We start from the raw sequence: 16472 nt of genomic DNA on the forward strand, positions 1-16472 counted from the left end.
TCTGATGACTTGTCAGTGTACTTTTGGTTTGTGTCAAGGCACACCTGGTTCTAGTTTAAGTTCATCTCAGCTGATGGCTGTCTGTTAATCAACCCACAGCATATATGTCAATGAGTTCCTCACTCCCTGTTTCGCCCTGTCATGCTTTCATTTTGCCACCACAACTTTCTGGCTCATGTGGGTTTAGTTTGTTTTTAGGAAGCTTTATTGTTTCAAAACATCTTAAAGAGAATAAATCTGATCTGCTTCCCCTGCATTTAAGCCCAGTGCCTTGGAAAATTTCCTAAATGAAGCCAATTTCCTTTTATTAAATTTAGTTGTGTTCCAATTTTTTTTTCTGGCTGTCTTGTTACATTTCATCTGCTTAGTGCAATTGTTAAAGATAAATTGAAGTGCAATTTTTGTCCCAAAAATATCTACTTTAAAGTGTCCTGTACCGTCCTGGTGAACAAATTAAAAACTTGAGTTTTAAGTTCTAATGAACAAAATAAAATCCCTGACCCAACTTCAGATGTGATTCTGTCAGGAGAAAGTAATGTGTGCTTCAGTAAAAAAGCAGGGCAAAAGCAAATTAAAACAAAAATGTAGATTAATTTGAGGGGGCTAGCGGCCACTGCATCTCCATGCACCGCTGTCACTTCCCATAAGACGCTCGCTAGCTTCAGTGTGGCCTGTGGGGCTGACGAGAGCAGCAGAACAAGCTGGTGGGAAGCAAAAGAAGGCAGTGGGTTTTAACATTACCACCAGTCTGTGTCAACTTCAACTCATTGTTGACGTCCTGCCAATTTAAAATGCAGGCAGTACATGAAGCGGAGGGAAACACTAATCCTTAAAAAGCCTCCTGGACTGGCTTGTTTTCAGCGCAGCCTGAAGTGTGACACAGCAGCAATGATACTGAGCACCATTGATTATTAAGACCCACCATCCGTCTCTGTGTGACAGGACTGGGGCAGCACTGACTGAGAATTATTAAAATTTGGGAGATTTAGGTTCCTGCTCTAGTGAGGAAAGATTAGCAGAGATGCAAGGAAAAAAATCTGTTTGAAAAAAATAATAAAAAGAAGATATTAGTTCATTGGAAGTGCTACAACAAAGCAGACAGTTATGCATTAAAACGCTGCAGTTTCTTGATGTGCTGCTCTCAGCACAGCGAGCCGCACCGCAGAAAATCATAGTGATGTCAACGCAGCCAAAAGAGGGTTAAGGGCGGAAGCACAGACAAAGAAAAGGTCGAGCTCAGGAAGTTTATTTCACCGCTTTTGAGTTAGCATGCATTAGTCAACATTACCGCCTGTACAAACTTTACTCAGGATGAAAGCAATGAGTTAATGTTAATAATAGAGTTGTGAAGGCTGCTCAAAGATGATTGTTCAACTTGTGAGCTAACAAAACTCCTATAAAGCAGAGGAAGTATTAGCTCTCTGTGTGATAATTATGACCCATTTACCTCACATCTGTTGTTGTGTGAGGTAAATCAGACCTCACATCCCTCCTTACAAATATGCGGGGGCGGGGGGGGTTAAGTTCCACTACAATTATATTTTGATCTATTTTAAATGTGTTCCCACTGGGATTTTATTTGTCATTTTTAGCCTTAATGTTAAAACCTGTCTTGTTTTCCAGGACTTTGTTTCTGGTAAGCGGTAGTATTTGGTCAGAAATTCACCTCTGAGTTGTCCCTGGGACTGATGGCACAGAGTGAGCCTGTCTTGATTTCCCATCATCCCTTTGTTTTCACTTTCTCCCACTAGCTTACAGCCCCTCACACTCCCACACTAACATTACTACCATTAAAGAAAAAAATGGTAAGCAATAGTTGAGCCACCCAGCTGTACAGTTTTGAGCCAGATAACAGCTCAGATGACGAAAACAAAGTGGATGCATCAAAATGGAGTGGAACCTTGTGGCCTGCTGATTATAGATTTTTTGTAACAACTACAAACTTTTTCAAACTGAAGTTTTTTCATCTGCAACAATTTGAATAGAGAAATATTGAGAAAATGCAGTTTTAATCTTAATTTTCTTTAACCCTTGTGCTATCTTAGATGACCCAACCTTTACTTTGAGGTGTTCTCCCTACCATGACAAAGGTGGATAAAGGTGGAAAGATTTCATGTAATCCATGGACACCAGTGAAGATCACAAATCATTGAAGAAAAAATGTTCAGCGCACTTTCTAGTGGGTCTAGATGACCCAACTCCCAACGTTAAAGTGCCTAGGATAGCACAAGGGTTACATATGTCCTCCATCATGAGATAAATACAAAAACCTTGTAAAAAAAATCATTTGCATTGAATTGGGTCTTTAAAACACATACTGCAGACAAAGCAAGAATGATGCACTTAAAAAAGCTCTTTTTTTTCTTGTTTTTTTTTTTTCTCTGAAAATTGTGTTGTTTTTTTTTCCTTTGAGATTTACAGTCAAACAAGAATGATCAAAGGTGACAACAGATCGGTAGATCCAGGTGCAGAGTCACAAAGAACCTCCACAACAATCATCAGTACAATGTGTCATCAACACAATAAATTGTTCTTCTCAGGGTTGTATCCCAACGGCCTAACAAATCTCAACCTGGAGAAATAAAATTGTGAACAAATGTGTGAACTAATTTCAGTTGCAATTGCACTGAAAATTGGTGTTACATGAGTGTCACACATACTTCCAGGAACAGTTCAAATAAAAATCATTTAGGTTCACATGCGGGTCGTGAAAAGAGATCGTTCAATTCTTTTCACCCGGCAGTTTTAATTTCACTGGTTTTCAAAATCCTTTAAAAAAATGTTTTTTGCTTAAAGTGTAAATACTTTTAGAATTTTTTTGAATCATAAAATTCAAAGTAGGGCTAAAAACGTTTAAAGCTCAACATTTTAAAGAGACAACAGTACTTAATAGCTAATATCAGCTAATGTTCCATTTTTAATTCAGCCCTTTCATGAAATAATGCATTCCTGTCAGTTTGACACTGGAGAGAGAAATAAATCTGGTTTTCCAATATCTTACAAAAGCCTTGCAGGCACACAAAAACGATGAAAGCTAATTAGCCAAAATCCCAAATTACCGCTGTACCACTGCGATCATCATTTAATCTATTGTAAAGCATTCCCAGTAGTCTATTAATTATGCATATAAAATTTTTAGCTGAAATAAAATAAAAAATGTCCCATTTTCTAGGACATAAGATCTGCAGAGCGGCAGAAGTTTATTAAAAATTTTCCCCTGAGTTCTGCACAGAGCAATCCCGCCCCTCCTTCCCTTTCCTGTTGCGGAGTAGAAACATTAAGATCCAAAGTGTGTGACCAGTAGCTAAAATTGTGAAGTCAAATGCTAATAAGCTAGCAGCAAAATCAGCAATTAGTGTGTTTTTTTTACCATGTAGGTCTACCACTAATTGATTTTACTTACTTCTACCTAACCCCTAAAAGATTATATTGTGAAGGACTATCCAGGGTCTTGGACTTGAATGGAAATCAAACACCTGTTCACTGCTTTTTCTTTTTATTTATGCAAAACAGGACATCATCTTTTTGCCACAATAAAGCCTAATTAATATGAACATTTTACAAAGACTTGATTTATCCAGTGTTCTGATGATGAAATCTGTTATGGTTTATATATTTTAAAGTTGCATAACTTTTTCAAATGACTAATTGTTCAAACGCAATGCATTGTGGTCTATATTCACCAGTCTAGTAAGAACTGGACTGAGTGACTCCTCCTCCCTCGCGTTCCAAACAGGAAGTGCCCACTAGTTCCTACTGATGATTTCTAACATGCCACACCGTACCGCAAAAAAAAAGGCAACTAAATTGACTTATCTGAAACCGGAAGTATGTCATTTTCTTTCAGTGACGTCACACTCACTCAGTCAACTTCTCATTTACATTCATAGGCATTGATCCACACTAGCTTTTCGCGCAGACTTCTGGGAAATTTCGAGTGCACTTAATTTTGGAATTGTAGGTTTACCACACACAGGCTGGCCATTTATCTAACTGTAAATCAGCAACTACTTTTTATTGAAGCATGCACAAGTCCTCATGCTCTCATTATTGTATGCTAATTGGTATGCATGGATATATGGATTAGGGAAACCTTTTTGAACGAATCTCATTCACAAAAGCTTCCAATTCATCAAAACTTCCTCTTCTGAAACCCTCTTCAGCTTATTTTTACCTGCTCTCCACAAAAAAGTCACCACTCTAGTTTAGCACACCGTGTATTGTTTAATTATACTTTAATAGAATGACTGAACACTTCTACAAAGGAACTTTTAATGGAAATTAAATGCAAGGCTTTGATTGTTAGTGACACCTCTATTAAGTGGTTAACCAAAGGTATCATTACTGATACATTAACCTTTTCTTTTTCAGTTGGCAGTGTTGCCAGAGATTTTTTCAAAAGGCTGAAGGTTCTTTCTCTCCAGCAGAAGAGGTTCCCTCAAAGAAAACAACTATGAAAGAGTCACAGGATTAATAATTCACCACTATCCATGACCACTCACTTTGTCCTTTAGAAGACAGGCTTACATCAGTACCTGCCAAGCTGTCCAAATAACTCTTAAGGCAACATTAAATTTTCAAAAGCAGCTCAGCACGGAGCGCTGGCTAAATAAAAGACAATTACTGCGCGTGATAGAAATGTGTTTCACATTCAACGGAAAAGTAGTCCTGAGAGGAGGAAAAGGACTCAAGGCCTGCTAAAAAAGGACGCAGGCAAGGGCCAGACGCTGCCGACTGTCAGGAGTTCAGTCACGTAATCAAGTATTTTACACAGCCGCGGAGGAGGATTAACAGGAAATAGAAATCCAAAATCGGTACACCCAAGATGCTGGGTAATGTTAGGGGGGTAAGGGGGTGCTATAGCAGGTTATTACCATAAAATCTAAATGGAAATAACGAAGCAGCCCTGGCCATAAAGTTAATGCAGCACGGAGCAATTTTTCCAACCACTTTGAATCTCTCATAGATAAACCAGTAGATCACTTTAATTAGACAATGTGTTAATTGACTGCAGGACTTGGAGGGTGATGCATCTACATCACTCTACACCGGTGACAGCCTCCTGTAGGCATGACAACGTTTCACCCAACAGACTGAGATGGTTTATGACTTCTTCTGCCTGTGTGAAGCACGGAGGTCTGCGGAAGAGGAGACAGCGAAGAAAAGTGGGCACACAGAGGGAGAAGGCCTGCGTGGGGGCGCCTCTCTACCCGTGGTCAGGGAAAAGGCAAAAGACACGAATATTACAAGCTGTCACACTTGGATTTTAAGAAAAGGTGGTTAAGGCAAAGATGCAGTGTACTTCTGGGATTTGTCAGTCTCCATGTTTTCTGTGGCAGTCCATGAATGTTGTTGGTACTCAGCTATGATCTCTGGATGAAATGGTTAGTAAAAGACTATAAAGGAAAAGGGACCATTGGTCTGTTACGATTAATTGCAAATGCGTTTTTAAACCAACATTTTTAAGAATAAGTTGTAGTGACAACAGTGATTTGGGGAGATATTCTAAGGTTTTCAAAAGCATAAAAGTGCATCCACACCATCCCTGTTAAGTTCACATCAAGTCTTTAAAGAGTTGTTGGTGTTTTAACATGATGGAGGACATCATGTTAAAACACAGCTCAAAATTGCACTACTAAGTATATCTTGATTCAAACTGTTGTAAATCAGGAGCAGACAACAAAGTGCCGTTTGAAAATGCTTGTAGGTGTGACGTTGAAGCTACCACGGTGGGCCACCAGCTCCCTGCTCTGCTCCATTCTGATGCATCCACTTGCAGACATGAGCGGATCCATGTAGGTCTTGGTTTTCCTCGTCTGAGCTGGCATCTGGCTCAAAACTGTATGGCTGGATAGCTCCAAAAGTTTTGTTTTTGTTGCAACCGGTAAAGATAGGTTAAGGTTGTGAGAGGCTGTAAGCTAGCGGGAGAGTGTGTAAACAGATGGATGTCGGGAAGCATGGGGAGGTTTATTCTGCACCAACAGTCCCACCCACAACTCAGAGATGAATTTCTACTAAACTACTGCCACTCTACAGAAACTATGTCCAAAAAATTAACACAGGTTTCTTTTTTCCAGCTAAAAATTGTATAATCATAATTAAAAGACCACTGGGAAAGCTTTTAAATTGCAGTGTTCCCCCGCTTATTCGCATCTCAATATGTGTGGTTTCATGTATTCGGTTTACAAACTACTGCCGCTCTGATCACATGACTCCTCCGGTTCCTCACAAAAGCTCAGACAACTCAAAACTCTTGTATGAGACTTTTGTAGGAAATTCTGAGGAGGGGACGGAGATGAAGAGCACGCCGACCCATCGGCCTCCAACAGTTGGTTCTACCAATTCCTGAATCGCTATAACCAAAGTTTGTGCCCCTATATGGAAAATTGCGCTGATGGACCTCTGACACTAAACTTTTTGAAGAAGCATGGGTTCCTGGCTTTAAAGCTCAGAATGTCAGAGTGACACTCGTAATGTGCGTTATAAAGTATGCTACTGTACAGTCTATAGCTCTAAATAAAACAAAAAACTTGTTAGGTTGAAAAATGTTCCAATTTTTTTTAATTAATGTTTTAAAAAGCATCATAAATGTTTCAGATGGGATTTTGATGAGTAGGGATTGGAGACGGACATTCTTTGGCCACAGGGGTGGGTGGGATGGGGTGGCAGGATGTTTCTCCATATTGGCAATTTCTGCGTATTCGCGGGTGTCTATGGTCCCTAACTCCGGCATACGGTTTGACCGTACTTGTACTATTCTTTCCTGATCTTTACACCATAACACAGCAACAAAACTGATGTATTTTTTACATTATCATAAAACCAACGTTTTCAATGAAAACGCAGCAAAATTCTCAACTTTGGTCTTAAAAGAGGACAAATTCAAAAGGTATATGAGCCATATTTGGACCAAACATCATGAGCAAACTTAGGTTTACCTTAATTCACATCTTAATCTGCAACTCTAACCTTTGAAACACCCAACAACAACCTACATTAAGGGAGTCTAATATTGTTAACGAAGTGATTCCATGGCCATCCACGGATTCAAAGTCAAAAGAAAATGGAAGTTTGGGTCGTAGTTGGTACATAAGTTGTGTGTTTTTGGCAGCTGTGTCCATACTCGACATTGCTCAAGGGTTCCATTGGTATATAGGCCTCGTTTTGGGCATAATTATTCCATTTAGGCATTTTCAAAAACATTTGAGACTGCAGTCCAGACATGACACATCACCTGTATCTGACTCCCTCAGAGATGAGGGCACCCATCATTGTGAGCAGGATCAGTGGCCAAGCGCACAATAATCCTCCATGCTCCCATCAGCCGCCTTTGCAATCATGAAGGAAACATAATGAGGCCATTAGGAGTGGCGAACGCAGCCTTTAAAGCCTCTCCTGTCCGGCCGGCTGGCTTTTCACTTTGCACGTCGCATCAAAGCCTTTTAGCAGCTTGATGTGATGTTGGATCCATGGCGTTCTGCTGCAGCAGGTGCAATACATCCTGATTGGATGGCTTCCTGAATGGCCTTCTTAATGTAGCAGCATTTCTGTGGCGAGGCGAGCTTTAACATTATGTGAGTCTGCTAAGTGCATTTGGTGACCTTTAACAGGAGTTATAAAATGCAGAAAATGCGCTGACCTAGTTGAGGTCCCTTAGAAGTAGAAAACTGCATTTTTGAGAGCGCAGAGGAGAACCTTCTCGTTAGTTCTGTTGAAGGGATTCCAGGTACGGTTTCTACTGAAAAAAAAAAAAAAGTTCTGCCAACATGCAGAACAATGAATAATTGTCTCTTTCTTCCCCCTGGTGATCACTGTATTGAAAGTGAACTCAGCAGCCAACTCTGGATCATACTTCCACTGCAACGAGCCCTGAGAAAACAGCCAAACAAATCTGTGGACACTAATTACAGCAGGATTAGGGCGGGGAAGTATGGATGAAGGGATAACAAGGTTTGCTGGAAGGGTTGCATTGGTTATTTTTTTTTGCTTCTTTTTCTGCCTCCTGCAGAGCTGACAGCCACAAGAAGGCAGAAAGTGGGGGAGGGCACAAAACAACTTTATAATGCATTAGCATCAGTCATTTAGGCTGAGGGGTGAAATTGCCTGATGGAAAACGAGCAGCCGTGTCTCTGCAGATTGTCGTTTTGTCTGTTTTTAGCTGCTTTTTTTCCCTCTTTCTCTCTAAAAATGCTGCAAAATGACCACAACAAACAACCAGCAGATTGGCAGCTTGATAAGTATTCAAGATGCAGTTGAATCCTCTCTGAAGTGTTGTAATTCATCGGCACCTGCTGTATTTGGGATCCTGCGATGAAAAGGGCTTTTTCATGTTTTTCATGCCACTTGTGACATTTCTGTCTTCAGATGGAGGGCCCGTTGGAGCCTCTCAAGGGGGATTTGGGAATTTCAAGCACATGTGCCCGGCTCTGTCGATGCCTCGGCAGATGTGGGTGACCTGCCTCAGCGTGACGTCCCTCATCTCCACAGCTTGGATCCGTGCCACCGAGCCTGGTTCCGCTTGAACAAGAGAGCACAGGCTTTGAGGTGCTCAGCTTTTCTGAAACAGTGATTCTTGTGGGGCGGGGGTGCGGGGACTGGGTGGGGGGGCGACTCTGACAGATGAATGTTTGGACATCATAACACACATGCTCCATTTTGTATTCAAGCTGTCCCTCCCGGTGCCATTCTGTTCACGACCAAGGAAGCTGCAGGGATGCTCCACTGGAATTATGTTCATGAATATTGGAGCTGACATTTGGTCTAAACTTTTACACCTTTGCAACGCCGGCTAAAACGACAGGTTGAGGCGTCAGTGGAACCTGCGTGAGCCTACAGCCCCCAACCACAGCAGATGAACAGGTACAGGGAGAGAGTGCATTAGGCTTGTGCGCACGCCTCAGAGGACACGCCACCCCCCTTCAGGGATCTCGCAGCAGCATGTGTTCTCCCACAGGTAGTCGGAGTACAAGACACGGCCGACCAGTCTGCCTGAAATGAGGCTGGGAGAAAGTCTCTGAACCGCAGAGGTTGTGGTTTTAAGGCTGATGTCATGGCCAGTCAACCAAACAGTCTGTAAGCCAGCCAGCTCACGTTCATCTGCATGAATATTTCTGGCATTTAGTCCTGAGGAGTGGAGATGGTCAAGGGTGCAGGGAATTGGCATGTTGGTTAAAGGTCAGTGCAACAGGGCACGTGCCCTGCAGAGCATGCCCACACGAGTTTCTGTCAGTTCTGAGCTTTTTGACAGAGCTTTCAAACATGCCCATGACTGCTGCACTGACTCATGCCGGACTTTGCTCCATCCACCATCTCTGTGCTCATTCTGTCCGGATTCTGATCACACTGGGACGCGAAGCAAAGACAATCTGAAAGTTTTTGTGCTTTTCACACAAAGAACCAGAACTGAGACGGTAGTGATGTGAAAATTGTCATATCGGCCTTTTTCACAAATAAAGACTAGGAGGTTAACTGCTGCTGTTTCCTAAAAAATATATATGTTATATATACATTATATATTTAATTTATTTTCATTGCAATCAGTTTGTTTTAAATCTCATTCAAATTCATCAATTCCAATTTTAAGTTGAATTGCAACTTATGACAAAAATATTTCTTAACCAAAATCAATTGTTTTGGATAAAAATGAAAATAATTATTCACATAATTAGTTATATCCTCTTGATTCATAGTCTGTAATAAAAATCTTAACCAGTATTTTGGCAGTAAAACGTATGTAGCCTTCTTTAACATCCAATGATGTTAAAATGAGAAAGGTATATTAATGGGGAAAATAGAATAGATTTTTGCAGAATTGTTTGTAAAATAAAAAAACATCCTGTTGCAAATGCTTAAAAGAAAACTTAGAGGGAATCACAATTTCAACTGTGGTCGTCTACTTCATCAGTTATTTTTTTGTTTGTTTGACTCCAACCACTTGCTCCTAAATTCATACTTTTAATTTTTCATTTGGCTCACCTGTTTTTTGTACCAGGGCCTCTTAACCAGGTTTGTCTGGAAAATATTTAATCTGATGGGATTTATAGGTAAAATAAAAGCTATGTAAAAAATGTGTAATCATAAAAATAGTCTCCATTTAATTGGGGGCTTTAAAACCCAAATTACGTTTGGTTTAAAAGCAGTACTTCTTAATGGAAAAACGTAAAAAGAAGCTAAATCCAGCCCTTTAGAAGGATCAAAGTCAATTTAATATTAGCTCATCCAACAGAAGAAAGAGATCGGCCAAAATCCCGTCACGTTTCCAACAAAGGCTTAAAAATGGCCCTTTCTGTAAGTTTAGGGTTGGCATGCTGTCTAGATTTGACGCAATGAAGATTTGTTTACAAACTTCCTTTTTTTTAACCGTTTGTCACAAAAAAAAGAACCAGTGCAAACTCAAACCACTTTCTTTTAAATCAATCATTTAGCCTTTTTAAGGATAACAAGCCGTTTAACCCTGACTGTCTCTTTGTGAAAGTCATTGCCTCACTTTAGTTAAACAGGACTAAATTGTGATGATTCACACATTTTGGAGAGCTTTTCTAACTAAACTAAGACCTGATCACTCAGGGACCTGTTGAATCAAAAACCACGACTTTTAGTGAATTTATCAAATATTAATGAAATACGAAAATACATTCCTGGGTCTTCAGAGACCCATAATGAGTCGTTGTTCACACTTGGATCAGTGGAGAACTTTCACTGGAGTTTCTGAGCACAAGATCATACAACATCAACATCATATAGAAGGCATCCTCCAAAGCTACGTTCACACCGGGCTTTTTTGACACATGTTCAGGAACACGCTTTCAGCCCATGGTGTTCACATTGGCCAAGCAGGGAAGGGCTTCATCTTTTTCTTTTTCTACTGTTTGCTAGCGCATGTCAGCCACCTACAGTTGGAAGAGGCTCTGTGCAAAATGATGTGGCGGTGCAAATCTTGCGAATCTTGCTACAGATTGTAAAGGTCTATGAGCCATATTTGGACCAAACATCATGAGAGTTGCCACTTCTGTGAATTAAAAGGGAGACCATTGATGTATCACTATCAAATCCAGGTCCTCAAAGTTCGACCCGGTTTAACTTGCTATATGCGTTCAATGGCCACCCGTTGTTTATTTGTAGAGTCCAATCATAGAAACTTGTTTAGCTAAGCGCGAAAATGAGATAGTTGATCACAGAAGTCCATGCGTGTTTACAGAAGTGGCAGCTTGAACGTGCGTTGCTGAGGGTGGTGTGAACGTAGCTTTACAGTTTTTAATGTGTTCTGTAATGTTGACATAAACCAGTGGTCATGAGAAAATTACCATTTCATTTAATCTTTATATAAACACACACACACATGTATACCATATTCTGGTTTGTATTATCTTTTTAAAATGACCTTTCTGTAGACAGCCTGAGTGCTGCTCAAATTTTCCTCTGTGTTTGTGATTTCAAGGAGTTCCTCAAAACGTTCTCAAACAGTCAAACCAAAAAAGAGTCACTAAAAAAAGTCCTTTAAAGAACTTCAAGAAGAACATCTCTACAAATAAAATGAGGCTTTTAACTAGAATAAAGTGTCAGAGACGAATCACAGCAAAGCTCCAGCTGTTTTTGACAAAGAGCTCCCGAAGCAGCTTCTTCACTGAACCTTCCTCTCTGCAACCTTCTAAAAATGGCAGCAAGTTGGGCCTAAATAATAAATGTGGCTTGATCTCGTAACATGGTGCTTAGAAGAGCTGCTACATCAATGTTTTTGCATACAGAGTAAATATGTCTGTTGCTATAGCTTTATAACAATTTCCTGGGTTGGGAGGTTTTCAAGCAAAAAACCGAAGGTGGAGTTTAGGCAAACTTTGACACATCCTGGATGTCCTGTTTTTTCAGGACATCCACTCTATATTTCACTCATAGAGAGACAATCTTCCATCTGTTCTGAAGATGCCACAAGCTTTTCTTTACACAGTTCAGGAATAACTGCACACAATGTCGCAACGTTCATTTGATATTATGACTGAGTCTGAGTTATTATGAGTCTGAGTCAATCAGTGTTTCTCTGGTTGCACAGAAAAAAACAACAACCCTTCTTTGCTAGAATAGTTACAAGCTCTTAAAATGAGGTCAAACCAACAACACATGACATTTAACACTGTGGCAATTTTAATTTAACAAACCCTGTGAAAATACACCCCTGAATTACAGCTTTAAGAGCCACCTTTGGCAGCAGTAACATAAGGTAATATTTACTGCCAGACACCACTTTACAGAGCAACTCAGCTCTTTACGGGTCTTTTTAGGAGGCACAGGGTCATAATTTCATAAAACTTTGAACAAGTGGTTCCACTGAAATTTTCGGCAAAGTACGTACAAATGTATCCAGTTTTGTTTTTTCATTGGAAAAAATCCTTTTGACTTTTTGTCATTTGAACCTTTATTGTTGAAATTCAATGAATAAAAATTTATTTTTGTTCATTTGCTATCATTCTGTTTGATCCTAGCTACAAGCACTAGTTTTAGAAATGTAAAAAAAAAAATGTTTGATAAACAGATCAATTCTAAAGAATACAGAGAAGTAGAGAAAAGTCCCAAACCCCTGCAGTACTGATTACTGTTAGTTATAGGAACATGAAAACAGTTTTTTACAATCTTTCACACATCGAGTGTTTGATCAACCTCTAAAAGCTTTATAACATGTCTGTAATTGCTACAGTGACCTCTGTGAATAAAACAAAAAAAAACCTTTGTTCTGTGAATGCAGAGGAAGCCTCTGTTGGTATGCTGCACTAACATCTGTGCAAATGTTGCAGCAATCTCTGTGCGAATATGCCAGCAACCGCGGTGTGAAGGCTGCTGGAGCCTCTGTGTGAATGTACCAGCAACATCTGTGTGAATATACCAGCAACCTCAATGTGAAAGCTGCAGCAGCCCCTCTATGAATGCTCCACTAACATCTGTGTGAATATACCAGCAACCTCAATGTGAAAGCTGCAGCAGCCCCTCTATGAATGCTCCACTAACATCTGTGTGAATATACCAGCAGCTCTGTGTGAAGGCTGATAGAGCCTCTATGTGAATGTTGCTGCTGCTCCTTTGTGAATGTTCCACAAACATCTAAGAACATGTACAGCAGCTTTGTGTAAATGTTGCACCAACCGTTGTGTAAAAATACCAGCAGCTGTAATTGCACCACTTAACTACATCTGTGAATTTTGCTGCAACCTCTATGTGAATGTAACAGCAGCTTATAGGTAAATGCTCTGCCAACCTCTATGTGAATGTAACAGCAGCGTATAAGTAAATGCTCTGCCAACCTCTGTGTGAATGTTACAGCAACTTCTGTCTAAGTAGAGCAGCCTCTGTAAATGGTTCAAAAGCCACCATGCCAAATGTATCCTCCTCATCTTTGCTTTTTTGTTTCTTTTTTTCGAGCGGATTGTGAAATATTTATGCTTTTAACTTATTAAAGCACAAAGTAACTTAAAGACTCAAAGTTTTCACATAACTTTTTTGTATCCTGTATACTAAATTGCAGCCAAATAAAAGTAAATTCCCTTTATTGGAAATGCTCTCACATTTTGTTTGAAATGATTTATGTTTTAAATGTTAACGTAAAAAAATTAGTGTGTTTTTTTTTTTTTTTTTTTAGCTTTTGACTGAAAGTCAAAAAAAAATTTTGATTCAGGACGCGTTGCTTGTTAGGAAGCCTTACATGTCGCCATTATTTTTTAGAGAACAAGCCATCCAGCAGCCTTAAGGACTTGAGTTTGACACTAGATAAACAATAGGATAATTTAACCGAAAATTAAACCAAAAAATTACATTTTTCTTTTTTTTTTTAAGTTACTAAAAAATATTTTCATGTTTGCCTTACTGTCTGTCTCTGCAGCAAACATGGATATGTCCTCCTTTTGATTTCTTTTTATCATTCTCTGACTGGATAAAAAGACAGCTCTTCACAACAATGTGATGGACTATTTGTAATTTTTAGTTGGCCAGTCAGATCCCATGATCACAGGCTTCTTCCATCTACGAAAAGACTTAAAGCAGCAGCCGATGAAGATGAAGCAGCAGACCTCGTCTCCCTCTGACGGCCCATTTACCCCATTTTTAAATGCAGTGACAGAAAAAAAGGCTTTGACAGAGAGGCCTCAGTCTTCAGGATACATCTTAAAGCTTTGATGCTGGGGGGGAACCAGCACACGATGACCTATTCATCCTCACAGATTTCCATTGCAGCGCCTCCTGACTGCGGGTTAAAAAACAAGTTCATGCACCATGTCATAATCAGCTCAGACATGAAATCTCTCCTTTTTCCCCCCAAACTGCATTTACAGAGACGAGCAGTCAAACATGGAATTGAAAAGGATGATCTACATTTGTCGAGTGTGATTCTTTTGTTCTGCTTCCTCTTTGCTATCAGGGGTCACTGGTGCACGCGGAGATGCTTCCATCTGCAGCAGGGACGACCTAAATGTGTTTATTCGAAGATCAATGCTGCAAACTGACTCATGATTCCTAAATTCCTCTTTTTTTATTTAAAAACCACAGATAAGTAAATCCATATTTTGCTAAAGGGATCACTTAACTGTTCATGAATTAGACCCCCACCCCTTTCTCTTGGAAGCTGTGTGGTAGTGCAGCAGAGATCCTAATCTTTGCATACATTAGAACCATTGATTTAATCTTCCTCTAAAAGGCCAGATTAGTCATAAATATTTAATAATCCCGCATAAATTAGTTTGGGCTTTTTATTACTGCAAAAATCTCTTGAATCTTTGACTTTAATAAGATAATTTCAACCATTTCTGGCTCAGAGTCTTGGTGCGCACGCAAACCTGCGTCAGTTGGGAAGAGTTCCTTGTCAGTTCAGTTTTAAGAACTACTGACAGCATCAATATTCAGCTCTGCGGTAACAGAGGTAACAGCACATTTATCGATTCCAATAAAAAGGCACAAGAAGAAAGTACAAGTGTGGCGCGCTCTGGAGCGCAGCAGCAGCGCGCGCGGTGCACCTGTTAACACGAGCTCCGCGGCGCAAAGTCGGGTCTTCTGTGTGAGGGATGTGAGGCAGGCAGTGGGCACTTGAGTGGTGTGTGTGTGTGTGTGGGGGGGGGGGGGGGGGGGGGTTAAACTTACGCTGCTGTTCCTTCCTGACCAGTACACCACGGCGTGGTTGTGCGCAGAGTCCCCCGTCAGCGCGAAAGTGCTGCTGCTCAGCGGGGTACTCGCTCCGCCGTCCTCCCTGCTACAGCAGAGCTCGGGTCTGCCCGCTCTGTGACCGTCCAGCGCGGGCCCCCGCTCCCCCGGCGCGCCCACATCCGCGCCACCAAACTCTGCCAACTCCGGACCGCTCCTCTTGGCTCTCAGGAGAGCACTGGCCGCCCCCGATCCCCGATCCCTGCCGGACCCGAGGGCAGCATCCTGTGGAGCAACTTCATCCAAAGTGCCATCCTCGGCTCTGAACTCCACTTGGACACTCCTCAGGCTCTCCTCTGTCAGCTGTAATTCCTCCTGGTGAAGCCGAACCGGCCACGGACAACGGGCACAAGTGATCCCCGCCTCTGCGTGCTGCAGCGCGGCGATTATCACCCAGATGCCCAGAGATAAGTGCCAGTCTGGGCGCGCGCCAGCCCGAGCCTCCATCGCTGGCAGAGATGTGGGTGAGGGACGGCCGGAGACCTGATCCGACACCTGAACACGCGTCGCTCGGGTCGATGCGGATCTGAGGAGGAAACGCGCTCTTCGGCAAAACTGTGCACGTCCGAGGATGTTTGGTGGGGAAAGCCACGGCTTAGAGGGAGGAGCTGAACCACAGCCAGCTGCGAGCGAGCGCCCGGAAGAGACAGTGCGCGTGCGCGTGCGAGATGGCGCGACGGAGAGAGAGAAAGGAGCTGTCCGTGGTGCTGAATCTTTCGCTGATCTTTGAAGTTCTTCAGTGTGAGCACAGAAAGGTCTCTGTCTGACCTCAAGTTAAATTTTTGAGCCGCGCAAAAGAAAACAGAAAACAGAATCAAATTAAAGTGAAAATGATGTAAAAGCTCGCCTTTCACATTGCATTTTAAAGACCCTCCACCCCAACCCCCACACATAAAGTAGACTTTTCTTTATTTAAAAAAACGTAACTTTTATACTTTCAAAGTTTCTTTTGAAAAATTTAAAACATTTGAAACGCTAAAGCAGTAGATTTGCAACTTTAATTATAGACAAAAACAAACACACGAGAAAGTGGGCGTGGCTTGTTGTCAATGTGGGATGTGTTGGATAAAAGTAAAAAAAGCTGTTTTACATCATGCCTAAATTCTATTTGAGTTTTAAAAGCATATGTTTTTCAAAACACATAAGGATTTTTCATGCATAAACTCCATAGCGAAGTTGTTGTTTTGTTTTTGTTTGTTTAATTTTTTTTTTCCTTCATTAGGTTGGTTCTCTGGTTGGAAAAAGGTTCTGACCACATGTTGGTTCTGGATCAGATACTGATTTGTAACTGATTGCTA

General features: G+C 41.1%; 1 protein-coding gene across 1 annotated transcript in view; it reads right to left on the reverse strand.

The window, feature by feature from the left end:
* The window catches only part of LOC101164279 (VPS10 domain-containing receptor SorCS3), a 262968-nt gene extending 246706 nt beyond the window's left edge, over positions 1-16262 (reverse strand). Inside the window, exon 1 of the mRNA XM_023954909.1 lies at positions 15115-16262. Coding sequence (XP_023810677.1) covers positions 15115-15621 — 507 coding nt within the window. The 5' untranslated portion in view covers positions 15622-16262. The remainder of the gene's footprint in view (positions 1-15114) is intronic.
* Positions 16263-16472: the final 210 nt, after the last annotated feature.

Source organism: Oryzias latipes, chromosome 1 (assembly GCF_002234675.1).
Source record: "Oryzias latipes chromosome 1, ASM223467v1".
Classification (NCBI taxonomy): Eukaryota; Metazoa; Chordata; class Actinopteri; order Beloniformes; family Adrianichthyidae; genus Oryzias; species Oryzias latipes.